Below are 13,796 nucleotides of genomic sequence, written 5' to 3' on the forward strand. Positions count from 1 at the left end.
TGTATTTCCTGGCTGTGGTGATCTCCATGTTCTGTATATGCCTGCTTGAGCCACCAAGAGGAAAGCTGCCTGCTCACTTGGAGCTGGCAGGAAGCTCAAGCAGAGCTGTGGGCTGGGGCGCTGGCATGAACCCTCAGCCTCAGACCTGAAGCTGTTCTGGACCAGGAGCCTTAGCAGCACTTTAACTTGCCCTGATATTGGACTAGTCACAAAAATCTGAAGCAAAGTTGCGAAATGTTTAAATGGCTTCAGGTACTGGTATTGCTGGAGTTTACTTTTAGAAGAACTTTACCACAAAGAGGTAATCAGACTTAGGAATTTGCTCCTTTAGTAGCTTTTCAGAAGCCAGAATACAGTGCCTAAGAATAAAGGCTTCCTCAACTGCTCTCCTTTGTGAGAGAGCTGTCAGGCATCTTGTGCTTGGTTTTCTCGGTAAATGGTGAGTTCTATCAATATGACAATAAATACATATATATAATTAACAACAACAAAAAAGGACACAGATTTGGAAAATAGATTTGGTCTTCAGTAGAAAGTAGAGCATTTCCTGCATATACTTTGTATATCTTTTGCAGCCTATCTTTTTGCCTATGTATGCATCAGCTTTCTCCTGATGTACGGACACAGACAGACATGGACAACTGAAAGTGACATGCTTACTGGTAAACTGTCAGTCAGGGTCCTTGTTCAAGTAAGAGATATTTCTTCCACATGAGAAAACCTGCAAGTCCTGAGCTGAGTAATACTTGTGGTTAGGTCCTCAGTCCCTATTTCAGTGTTAGAGTAGTGTATGAATGAGTTCCTGCCACGTTCCTTTAAGCTGTATATAGATTGGGTCTGATGGTCATTTGTGGCTAGAAGTGAAAAGATAATTTTTCACCCTCTATTCATTAAAAAAGAAGTTGTTGTGCAGACTTTACGTAAGCAAAGATAACCTTGAAAATGTTAAATGAATATAAACTGATTCAAGCAGAGGCTAAGGTCAGAAGTTGTCCCTCTCTGAAACAGGTTATTAATAGTTTTTCATATAACTGCCAAAAGAATTTCTGTAGTAACTCTTACCCCATGCAACTGTGATGGAGAGAGAGCTTCCTTACTCTTTCTGGGTGCCTGGTGCTACCCCTCTCTCAGCGTTCAGTGCCAGAAATCTCTTCAGCACGTTGGGATTTTTGACTACTCAAGGACTTTTATTTTGTCAGAACAGTATTTTTTTTAAATCTACTCTTTTCCCACAGCTAAAACAAAAACATCAGAAAGAATTTTGCAGCAAGGTGGGTGTGTTTCTATCAAAAGGTGACATGATAGTGGGAGTACAGATCAACTGATGAGGAGCTTTAGTGGTCAGCAGTGAAATAAGTCCAGGAAGGAGTTTCTAGAAAAAAATGCAATGCAATAACTTGTGCAGCTCACTAACATGCCAAAGTCCTGCCAAAGGTAGCTTTCTCTTTGTGTCTTTGAAAATGCTTAGAATTCTGGGGCCAAATTTAGTTGGTAAGGATGACTAATGTAACTGCAAAAGACAGATAATTTTGAGTTGAAGGTGAGTGTTTGATCATCTGGAGTATTTTTTTGTTTGTTTGTTTGTTTTGAGTTTTTTTTTAATTTGTTTTAAGAGACGATCATATTGGAAAACATAGAAAATTGCCTAAAAATAAAGGCATGGAAGGTACAGTTTTCTAAAGTCCTAAGAATGTGTCCATACTTAACTCAGGTGCATGAGCTGTTAAAGCCCTGTCAAAGGCAGCTTAGTGCATATACCATGGGACATAGATATATTAATGCCAGCATAATACTAATGATGATCTGTGCCTTCAGATGACAACACACACTTCTGGTTCATTTGAAGTGTGTCTGGAGGAATTCCTAGCTGTCCTCGCACACCCTGGTGTAGTCATGCCCTAAGTAATCCATTAGTGTGTGGAGGGGAATCCAGCAGAGAAATCTTTGTGCTGGAGTGGACCTGTCACTGCTGGTGTGGTGCTGTGGTGCAGTGATGCCATAGCTGGACCTAAGTGCACACTGAGTCAGTTTGCATATCTGTGTGCCATCCTTTCTTCTGGTTCACAGGCATGATTCCAGCTCCACTGAGAACCCAAAGACCCTTACAAGTACATTTATGTAGTGTACAGTCACAGAGGAATGTATTTGCTGTGTTCAGTGAAGACACACATTCAATTTGGAGAGCTGTGATTTTTTTCATGAAAGACAATGCTTATGTCTGTCATAGATAATATTCTATGTTTAAGATAATGGAATCATGGTAATTGCCATACAGAGTTTACAAATGGAAAATTAAATTAAAATCAAATGGACAAAGGAATTCTTAGTAAAATTAAAGCAACACTGACAGCAGAATGAGTTTGGAACCAGACTAGTAGGAGAAAATATGATTAAGTATATTAATTCTCCTGCTGCATTGAATTATGGAGTTACACTTGCAAAAATATCAGTGGATTTGTATTTTTATGTAAGCAAAAGTGTTTCACATTTTCTGTGATTTAGTTTCTTTCTCTTGATAACAGAGAAATAAATTTAATGCAGGTTTAAACTGAAAATTTAATTCCAGTCAAATTATCTTCACAGTGCTTGAACCAATGATTGAGTTGTTGTCTTACAGTGAGGCAGAAGTAAAAGGAATTTAAGACACAAAAGAGTGATACTCTAGTGTACACGGTTGCTTTTTCTGACTCTTCTGTGCACAGCAGTCTTATGAAACTCTTAGGAATTTGCAACTTTATGGTTAGTAATAATAATAAAGTCTTACTAGATGTTGTGTGTTAAGACTGAATATATTATCCCAACCAAGAATTTGCTTAGACAATTTGTGTCTCTTTTCCCCTCCATTTCCTAGACTGGTAATGTATGGTGTGGTATTTTTTAGTCTACTAGTTGATATTTTCTTGCCAGGAAGTTTTCTTTGAGTGAGGCTTTGGTTACAAAAGATGATTCACAGGAAGAGACAACTAAAATAGCCCATAATCCATTTGCTCTTCCTTCTCTGGTTTGCCACATCATGTGTCTACAGCACTTGCCTGGTGCTAGTTCCAGCACTTGCTGGGCCCCTCTGTATAGTAAGTGATCCAGCTCACTGATCTGGCAGAAAATTAGCTGAGGAAAAACTTGGATAGATTTCTGATTTGTTAATGATCTATGTAGTCTCCCAGAGAAATGTGGCAAGGGGACTGTAGGTGCAGATAGCATGAACAGAAGTATGGACAGAGATGAAAGGAGCTAGGGAGAAGAGCAAGGACTAGGACATTATTTTTTGTTTGGCAGCACAAAGCTGTAAAGACCACAGTGTGCATTTAATTGAAAACAATTTTATGTGTGCCTGATGGGTGTTATTATTCATATAAGTAATTTTATTTTATTTATTTATTTTTTTACCCCTGGCCTCAAGCTATTACAATAATGGAATGGTAGCTGTATTTTCCCTCTTCATAATCAATTAATTTAGAACAGTCAAAACAATTCTTGAAACATAGAAGATTATGGTGGATTATGGTGCACTGTGAGACGGTGGTGTGTAAATTATAGTTACATAAAACACTAGTTTTGAAAATCTTGAAAAGTCAACACAGTTTGTATTGTTTTGAAATGCAAATATAAGAGGAAAGTTTATAAATTGATGTTTAGCTGTGTTCTGGAGTATGGGTTAGTACTCTTAAAAATTATCATTTGCAGTTGACGATGTGTAGATCCCTGAAATTTCATGTCACCCCTGCATAAGAAATATTATATTTTACTTAAGTGGAGCCAACCCATCTCTCACTCAAGTTAGTGAGTCACTTCCTGCTGATATCGGTAGGACTGGGCTTTAGCCCTGTGATGGAACTTTTCTGTGTTTTACCAAGATCCATCTAGCAACAGGACAAGGGGTAACAGAATGAAGTTGGAACACAAAATGTTCCATTTGAACGTAGTAAAAAATTATTTTACTGTGAGAGTGAGGGAGCCCTGGCACTGGCTGCCCAGGGAGGGTGTGGAGTCTCCTCTGGAGGTTTTCAAAACCTGCCTGGACACATTCCTGTGTGACCTGTTCTAGGTTGACCTTCTTCTGCAGCGGAGTTGGACTATATGATCTCTAAAGGTACCTTCCAACCCCTACCATTCTATGATTCTCTTTTCGTAGTTTTCCTATACATACAAACTAGATAGATTCAGTGATATTTATGCAGCAGTTTTACCAGATGGCTCTTGAATCATCTGTTTTCAATGAAAAATGAAAAGACCAGGCACGTACATAACGGCTGAATTTATCTTTGTAATTAAATGGAACATTACTTTACCATGAACGATTTTAGCTTTCAGAATGTATTTCATGCTAATTTTTCAGTGAACTGTAATTGTATTAATTTTTTATAGTTTTAGAAGCTTGAAAATGATCTTCACAAAGTTATTGTGAGTCAAGTTGATATACAGAAGATCTGTGTCACTCATAAAACTTTGTCAGGATGAGATATATGTTTTGTTTTGCTTTTCTTTTTTTACAGTAAGCACAATATATCAGTACTTGGTATTGCTAGAAGGCCTACAAAATACCCAAATTTTACTCTGATGGGCAAAAAAAGACTCTCGGAAAGCTCACATTACCATTTTGGTTGTTGAGTGAGAATTTGACTAGACTGGAAAATGGAAAGTATATAGCATCGAAACATATGCATTTCCATGTTGGCAAGTTAAGTCAGGAGTGAAAGGATGTTTATTATTTTGTCACTGTAGTAAACTGACTTGCAATGTTCTCATAGTGACAGAAAGGCACATTGCTGATAAAACTCTGACTCTGTTGAGTTAGTGGAGGAACTTCCCTGTGTAATCAGTAGTGTAGGGAGTAGTTCCACTCTGGATCCTCTGCCTCAGAGTCTGCTCCCTCTGGCTGCTAGGACAGAAAACAGTTATCACGGCTTATTCTAAAGTATGCTGCTTCTCTGCATCACCATCTGCAAGAGCCTCTTACTTTCAGTGGCAGGAGAGAAAGCCTGAGGTGATGAGTTTTCTTAATTTACCTAACAGCTTAAGGTAGGCTGAGTGTCTAACGATAACTGGTGGAAATACTCCACTATTCCTTTTCTTCCTGTACGTGTGATTATTTAATACACAAATTAGAAAAAAGAATTAAATGAGTCTTTAAACCATAAAAGTTGTGCATGGTGCATTTACAGTGAATTCATGTCCAATTACTACGTGGCTAGGTCCTGTACATTTCACAGAATCACAGAATCTTAAGGGTTGAAAGGGACCTCGAAAGATCATCTAGTCCAGCCCCCCTGCCAGAGCAGGACCACCTAGAGTAGGTCACACAGGAACTCATCCAGGTGGGTTTTGAATGTCCTGAAAGAAGGAGACTCCACAACCCATCTGAGTAACATGTTCTAGTGCTGCATCACCCTCACAGTGAAGAATTTTTCCCTTGTATTTCTATGGAACCTCTTATGTTCTAGCCTGTACCCATTGCCCCTTGTCCTATCCTTGGCCATCATTGAGAAGAGCCTGGCTCCATCCTCCTGACACCTACCCTTTACATATTTCTAAACATTAATGAGAACACCCCTCAGTCTCTTCTTCTCCAAGCTAAAGAGCCCCAGCTCTCTCAGCAAGGGAGATGCTCTACTCCCTTCATCATCTTGGTGGCCCTGTGCTGAAGTTTCTCCAGCAGCTCCCTGTCCTTCTTGAACTGAGAGGCCTGGAACTGGACACAATATTCCAGATGTGGTCTCACAAGGGCAGAGTAGAGGGTAAGGAGAACCTCTCTCGACCTACTGCCTACAGCCCTTCCAATACACACCAGGATGCCATTGGCCTTCTTGGCCATGGGGGCACATTGCTGACTCATGCTCATCCTGTCCATCAGAACCCCCAGGTCCCTTTTGCCTGTACTACTAAGAGTTCACTCCCCAACCTATAATGGAACGTGGGGTTATTCTTTCCCAGATGCAAGACTCTACACTTGCCCTTGTTGAATTTCATTAGATTTTTCTCTACTCAACTCTCCAGACTGTCCAGGTCTCATTGAATGGCAGCACACCCTTCTGTTGTGTCAGCCACTTCCCTCAGTTTAGTATCATCAGCAAACTTGCTGACAGCGTCCTCTGTTCCCTCATCAAGATCGTTAATGAATATATTGAACAGTACTGGTCCCAGCACCGACCCCTGAGGGACATTTCATTTGCTTTCCTTGTACATATGTAAATGCCTCCTGGAAGACTGATGTCTTAAACATTCTTTTATCAAGGGGAAAATACTGACTTTATTATCAAAGAGCAAGCCAGTCATAGAGGTTTTCCACATTCTTGAGCTGAATGAATGAGTAGTCTTTGAACTGCTGTTAAATATTACTCAAGTGAATAGAAAAGATAGCCAAGGAAGCAAGAGACTTCCAACATGAACATTTAGAAACCTGTTCTTAATGCAATGCTTTCTGACTTGACTGTTGTGTAAATAAACTGGGCTGTGTGCTGGGCTCAGCTGAATGGGTCTATAGGAAACAGCTCTCTCCATCATAAGCCACATCTCCCTCACTTGTCTGCATCAGGGAACTTACTGATGTGCCACAATCTTCTTGCACACCACTCACACTTCTTGCCCTATGTGCTTGCTTGGACTGTATGGGCCTGGACCTCTCTCCAGTCTGGAGGCAGAATGTTGGGAAAAGCCCTTCAAAAAGAGAGATACTCTTGGTCTTCAGGTCAAGAAGCTTATTCCTCTGTTTCTTCCACAATAGTACGTACCAGATGATGGAGACAAGGTGGCTCTCGGCCACTCACACAGTAGAATCACAAGGCAGCATGTCATACTTCTAAAATTTTAGCTGTAAAGTAGATGGATGCCTTTAGGACCAACTTGAGACACATACCTTTTCTGACAGAACCTGTATAGTAAGACATGGATTACGTGTGGCAACCTTGTACTAGTTTGATCTCTGTCAGTTCTCTCAAAGTTTTCAAAAAAGTTCCTAAAAGACCTTGTTCATTTATGATTTTAGATGGTCTGGCACAGGCTGCCCAGAGGGGTTGTGGAGGCTCCTTCCTTGGAGGTCTTCAAGACCCGCCTGGACATGTTCCTATGTGACCTGATCTAGGTGACCCTGCTTCTGCAGGGGGGTTGGACTAGATGATCTCTAAAGGTCTCTTCCAACCCCTACCATTCTATGATTCTTTGTAATGATGCTTAAACTTGTACTTATATTTTCTAATAGCACATTAACTTGGGACTCTGTAATTTTCTGAATTTATTCTACATGACTGGTGTAATGTTTAAGAAGACATCACAATTACAGTGCTAGTAAGGTCTACCTTAGGGTTTAGTTGTTACAGTGCATATACTTGTCTGTCTTATTTGATCAGAATTCTAAACCACACATATTGTAGTAAAAGCCTTTATGTAGTAAATGAAATAAAATAACATTTTCCCTGTATATCTGTCTATATATCTGTCTCATAAAATATATCTTTAGCCATTGATAAAACATCAAAGTACTAGGAACAGCATTACCTTTTCAGCTCACTTTAAAAAATCTCTTTGAGATAAACTCTGTTATTTACTAGGGGTTTATGCAATCTTTAAAAAAAAAAATCTCAGTAATGTCCAACTATTTTTCCTCCTGCTTGGAACTCTTAATCTCACATCAGTTGTGAAAGTCACAAAGCAAGAGTATGTGTGACTTGACAAGTGACCCCAGCTCTCCTGAGGTAGTCTGTTTGGGAGAACTTTTGCAATATTCCTTTCCTAATGAAGCAGATCCTTGACATGAGCAAAAGATTTAAGTAAAAAAAAAAAAATGATGTTATGTAATTATATAATGATATTTAAGTCAACCCAAGTCAGATTGTTATTATAGAACTTGGAGGAATCATCCTCACCCTTAGATAAATTTGATTAAGGTGTGGGGTTTAAAAGGGCCAATAACCATCAGTTCCAAGTTGCTGTTCTCGATGTGCTGCTATGGAAAAAAGACTGAGATAGACCTCAAAGTCTCCATGCAGTAAAGTGGAGATGGACATATTGTGGTCACAACTAGACAATCATGCCAATGAGGCATGAATTTATTTGCTTTTGTTTGGAAGGGAGTCTAGATGTTAACAGTGTTTTTAAAGAATACAGCATAGCTCAAAACCAAAAATGTATGTGTCAAAATAAGATCAAGAATTTTTTATCATTAGTGAAATCACATTTTACTGACATGATTAATCCTTACTTTTTCTTTAAAAGCCACAGTTCATTTTTTGCAAGTTGCACTATAAATTGTTTTTAATTTCATATAAGTTAGTTTTAAAATTAAATCTGTTTAATCAAAATGCTGAGGGGCTCAATTAGATTCAACACAGAGGCTACCGTAAGTGATTCAGATGGGTATTGTGGAGCACATGCAGAACATTTGAGATTCAACAATGTTGTTTAAGCAGCTGACTCTGTAGAAATTAAAACTGATAAACTTTGCTCTTTGTTTTCTCAAGACTAGTTTCTACTAGGATTAAAACACTTGAAATGGAAATTTTCCCCTTCCTTGGAAAGTTCAGTCATCTGGACCTGACAACACCACTAGAAAAAAGAATAGACACTCTTCATTATATACAAAGTTACAGCTGAATTGTGCCCCCTCAACCTCTTCCCGTTACCCCTGCTTTTTATTCTTCAAGGCTTTTAAAATATCTTGAAAGACTGCTCTACCTTCTGGAAAACTGAGAAAACATTCGATTGAGAGTTAATTTGGCTCATTTCATATTTCCTGTTCAGCATTTATCTTACATTGCTTATTTTATCACTAAAGATATTTGCATGACAATGGGATCTTTCTTGCTTAATAGATCATCTGCTCCTGCTGCTAATTTCCTACCTGAAGTTGCAGTCTTCTGTTTGTGACATCTTAATTATCTCAATCACAATTAGTTGTGATGTCACAAATGGAGGATTATGACTTTGGGTTGAAATGAGATTGAGAAAGGAGTTTTAAGAAGAAAATATGATTTTATATTCTTGAAATATAAAAGAGGAGACAAATAATTTTGATTGAACGGAGGCTGTCCTGCATCAGTGTCTTACAATTGTGGAACAATTTCTGGTTCTGCTGTCACAGAAGACCTTGTTGTAATGAGGCATTATGGAGAGAGAGAGAGAGAGAGAGAGAAGGGGGCAATTATTTCATTGTAGACGACATCTTCCCTTTAACAGTCACCCCCTGCAGCAAGAGTCAAATAGAGGTCAGTGGACCCCAGAGAGCTCTGAGTTCTGCTTGCAGAGAGTAAAAAGCAGAATTGTTATGGCTGCAGTTAGTTTAAAAGCCAATCCATATGTTGGATTTCAAATCTTGTAATATTCATTTGAGTTCAGACATCTGAATTTGAAGAACAAATTTCCAGAAGAGCATTTTTTGAGAGGTAAGGGGAGAAATTAAATTCAGCATCCTGAAAACTTACAAAATGAAAGCTTTGTGCTACCCTAGTACCCACCATGACTCTATTTTATTCTCTGGATTTGTAATATTTCACTTCTTGGTATGCTGCCTTATGCTTTTGTATCCTGCTTCGCTTCTAGAAACATGTCTCCACGGAGGTTCTAGGTGGCTGGGTGGCCTGCTCATGTTTTTGTGAGAACATTGCTAAAGCTATTTATATACTTATGCCATGATTTATAAAAATACAGCTACTATCACTTCACACTAGAGTGTTTATACAGATTTGATATAAATACAGGGACCAAGACATGACTGAAAGAAGAAAAGCCCCAAAGTTAATGAAGTGTCTTATAATTAACATCTTTACCGGCATTAGAGAAAGGGCAAAAATTGCAAAGTAGAGGGAGGAAAGAGGTGAACAAACCAAAGATTATATCTGTGATTTTACTAAAGTTTAGTGTCCTTCAGAAAAGTGTGCACCTATTCTCAGGTGTAAATGGAAATGACCCTCCATGGAAATACATCAGTCTACACTTACTGGCACCCAGGTTCTTCCGTATCTGTGTATCAAATCTAACTTAACAGTTGGATGTGTACCAGCTACTGTGCCTTAGCTAAACAGGCCATTTCCTGTCATCTCTTGGAAAACATCATGAAAACAGAATTTCGACCACCTGATTAACACCAAAACCCCTTGGGAAAATCAGCTGTTAAGATTTTACACTCAAACATGTTGCTTTAAGTCTGCAAAAGCTCTGCAGGCATCAACAGACCCAATGTGATAATCTGACAGCAGAACCGGGACTCTTGACGTTGTGATGCAAAGCTCATTTGCAGCACCAATTTACTTTGTAGGCAAATTGGTTTGAAGTTAAATTAGGGTGCTTTGAGGGAGGCATAATAATACAAAGTTGAAATAGAATGGGGGAGAAAAAAAGCCATATGCTGAGAAATGGTTATATCTACCAACACTTTTTTCTTTTTTTTCTTTCTCAAAGGCAAAAGCAGTTATGGCAAAGGTGGGTTATCCTCAATTTATAATGAATGACACATATATTAATGAAGACATCAAAACAGTAAGTGTCAGACTTGGAACTTTCTTCTTTTGTATATTGCAGCCATTCTTTGCTCTGTTTTGCTGCTGTCTAAAATTGAAGCTCCTCTTTTGTTTGACATGAATCTGGAGTTCTGCTTGCCTGGTTATTTTTAGATGTTGAATTAAGTATGTCGGCTCTCATGTCTAAATTGTCAATACTACTATACCTAAGTGAGGTGACCATGAGGCCTACTGAGAGTGAAATATGCCTGGATGCAAAGAATCTTCCTGCTATTAAGCATTTTTGAGGTTAAACATACACTGTCATAAATTTGGTGTTTAATTATAAAGATGAAATGAACAGAAACATACCTCCTCAAAATAATGTTCTTTAGAAATACCAATGCATGTTTCCTCAGAATATCAGTGTCATCTATGATGCCCTACATAGACTCTCCTCATCTCTCCAGGCTAGGAATTTTGTTTGTGATTGTTGCTTATTATCATGCCTAGAGGTCCAAACCAATGCATAGGCCTGCATCATAACCTGTGCTGGCTGCCGGACAAGGATACTGTCAGGACTCCTTCCTGACTCTGTATCTGTTTAGCCTCAATAAGGCAAGAAGGTAAATTATGAAGACTATTATTTCCCAAAGGGTTAACTGTGACATGCATACGATGAGGCGTGTTACTGAAAGTCACAGGCAAGGTAGAATCACACATTCGATCCTTAACCAGTAAAATAGAGGGATGATAATTATCTTTACCAGAGAGTGTGAACAAACAACAAAAGAGGCACAGTTTCTTTAGAAAACTTTGAGAGACCAACTCTGCCAGACCAGTCCTTGTTTCTAGAAGCAGTAGGGTGAGACGGTGCTTTGAAGGCAGTGTAACAAGACGGAAGATGTGATGAACATATATGGAATATATGCATATGGAATTTTGGCCCAGATAAGTGGTAATGTCTATCAAAAAACACTGTTAATCATGGTTGCAAAACCATAGTTTACATCTGAAGTGATTTCCTCACAAGTCTTAGGATTGCTTGAAACTTGTGACAAGGCTATCATCTCGATTTATACAATATTAACATTTTTCTTGCATGGTCAATTGTGTATTTGTGTGGAGGAGTTACTATTAGATTTGGAGGCTTATGGAAATATGGAACCCTATGCCTGTAAATATGTGATTTGAGAAACAGTAAGAAACCCATGGCACGACTCTCAAAGGACTCAGAATATGAAACATTTGTAAAAAAATGCAAAACAAGCTGAAAAAGGGAGCTATGTTACAATTTTGAAAGCAGTTTTAAAATGCACTTTAAAAAATAAAAGTAGACTTATTTCCTTCTGGAAAAGAGACTATCTTATTAATAGCCATATATATGTGCGGTCTGCAATTCATCATTGAGTATTTCTGATTTCTTCAGCTCCTCTCTGCATGTGGAAGAGCTTTTCTGATGTTCCAGTCCCTTGTGTAAATCTGTTCAGCCATTGTTTTTTAAGCTCACAGAATATTTATTCTTCCTACTAAGTGGGAAAATTTTACTTGCACCAAAGCCATGGCTAAAAAAAATAGGTGATTATCTGTTTAAAATAAAAGTCATAATTGCTTTATGCCAGCTTTTGTTTCCTTGGATATGCTTAGAAATGTCTGTGCTTTATCTGTGCAGTTGAAGTTTACAGAAAATGACTATTTTGGCAATGTGTTGCAAACTCGCAAATACGCAGCCCAATCTGATTTCTACTGGCTTAGGAAAGAAGTTCCAAAAACAGAGTGAGTAGACAAAGGACAAATTTACATAATCTTCTAACAATATTTCAATTTAGATGATTTAATTTATACAACTTATGTTTTAATAAAATTGCATATACAGCAACATATTATGACACAAAAAGCCTATGGGCAAACCGTCCAGTTCTTTGGAAGCTTCTGTGAATATTTTTTTGGGTAAGTTCTAGGTATCCTTGTTCTGATGCACTGTAGTCATATGCTTGCAGCTTAAATTTAATTTTGTTGATAGTGACAATATGGAATAAACCATAATTTAATTTACATATGCTATTTTCATTTATTTGTAAACATGAGAATGTAGATTGTGTTACGTGCTATCATAAAATACACAAAAGAATCAGTCTCTCTTCTTACCGGTGGGTGATCAAATCCTCAAAATGCAAATTAAAACCTAAATAGAACTTAATTAGTCTAATCATGCTACTTAAAAATGACTCCTTCTACACACTTTGAAATTGGTGCTGCTGCTTAACTCCTGTGGTGGTATTTCCTTAGGGCTCCAGAAATTCCTACTCAAACTATACCATAACTTGTTCTATGGAGTGGCTCTGTGTTGTCTGTGAGATAGGTAGAGGATGTCAGCAGGACAGGCATGGGCTATTCCTGGTTAGTAACTTGGCCCCATATTTTCAATGGGTTATTTATAGTAATTTTAATTGTGAATTTTACCTTCTCATTGCAACTTTATCAGACATTGTGATGGTTAATCTCAGAGGATGATTTCATGGGATTTTATGCATCCCTGGATGCCAGGGCTAGGTCACAACAATCTATTCCCTTCAGATCAACAGTTTCCATGAGAGCAGCACAATAACAATTCCCTATCTATAGCAATGATGATCAGCAACCTTCTCCTCGTGAACAGCATTGGGGCAGCACTAACACAGGCCACGTTAGATTCTTGGCAAAATGGGAAATCTCGCCTGTATGGAAATTGTCAAGTAATCCCTGACTGTATATCTCAAAGACTGTAACCTGAGAGCTGTCACATAGCTTAAAAAATGAAGGTGTTACCCAATCACTGACTACAAGATCAAATGCTTTCTCATGCTTGTTTTTACCATCTTATTTCAAGGTCTACTTAGCATCAGCCCCCTCATCACCCTCGCCTTGCTTTTCTTGTCATCCTGAGATTATGCTACCTGTGCACCTGCTTAGTGATAGAAAAGGGCTCTGAAAGGGCGGTCACATTGTTCACTTCTGTTGTGTCTGCTGAGGGATACCAAGACACAGAGACCTTGACACCTTCGGTAACTTTAAAAAAAGTTAGTATAATAAACCAATAACTCCCACCCACTAGTCCGAGCCATGTCAAATCTGACATTAAAAATATTAGCACTTGCCATATTTTAACTATCATACTCCAGCATTTTCTGTTTATTTTACTAATTTTCCTATTCTATTTTTGTTTTTTAGAACTTTTTGGTTTGTTTTTTTTTCTGTTAACTTCAGATCTTCTTTCCCCTGCTTCTGTAGCTTTTAGCATAACATTTATATTTAGAGACAGATATTATAAGGTGGTCTAAGTTGTGGACTGGAAAGGATAAATAAGAAAATAAGGAAATAAGTTACTAG

At 38.2% G+C, this 13,796-nt stretch overlaps 1 protein-coding gene across 1 annotated transcript in view; it reads left to right on the top strand.

Moving 5' to 3' along the window:
• PHEX (phosphate regulating endopeptidase X-linked) overlaps positions 1–13,796 on the top strand; it is a 105,623-nt gene that overhangs the window by 60,243 nt on the left and 31,584 nt on the right. Inside the window, exons 13-14 of the mRNA XM_061988589.1 lie at positions 10,390–10,467; positions 12,100–12,203. Coding sequence (XP_061844573.1) covers positions 10,390–10,467; positions 12,100–12,203 — 182 coding nt within the window. The remainder of the gene's footprint in view (positions 1–10,389; positions 10,468–12,099; positions 12,204–13,796) is intronic.

The sequence above is a fragment of the Colius striatus genome, chromosome 1 (genome assembly GCF_028858725.1).
Source record: "Colius striatus isolate bColStr4 chromosome 1, bColStr4.1.hap1, whole genome shotgun sequence".
NCBI lineage: Eukaryota > Metazoa > Chordata > Aves > Coliiformes > Coliidae > Colius > Colius striatus.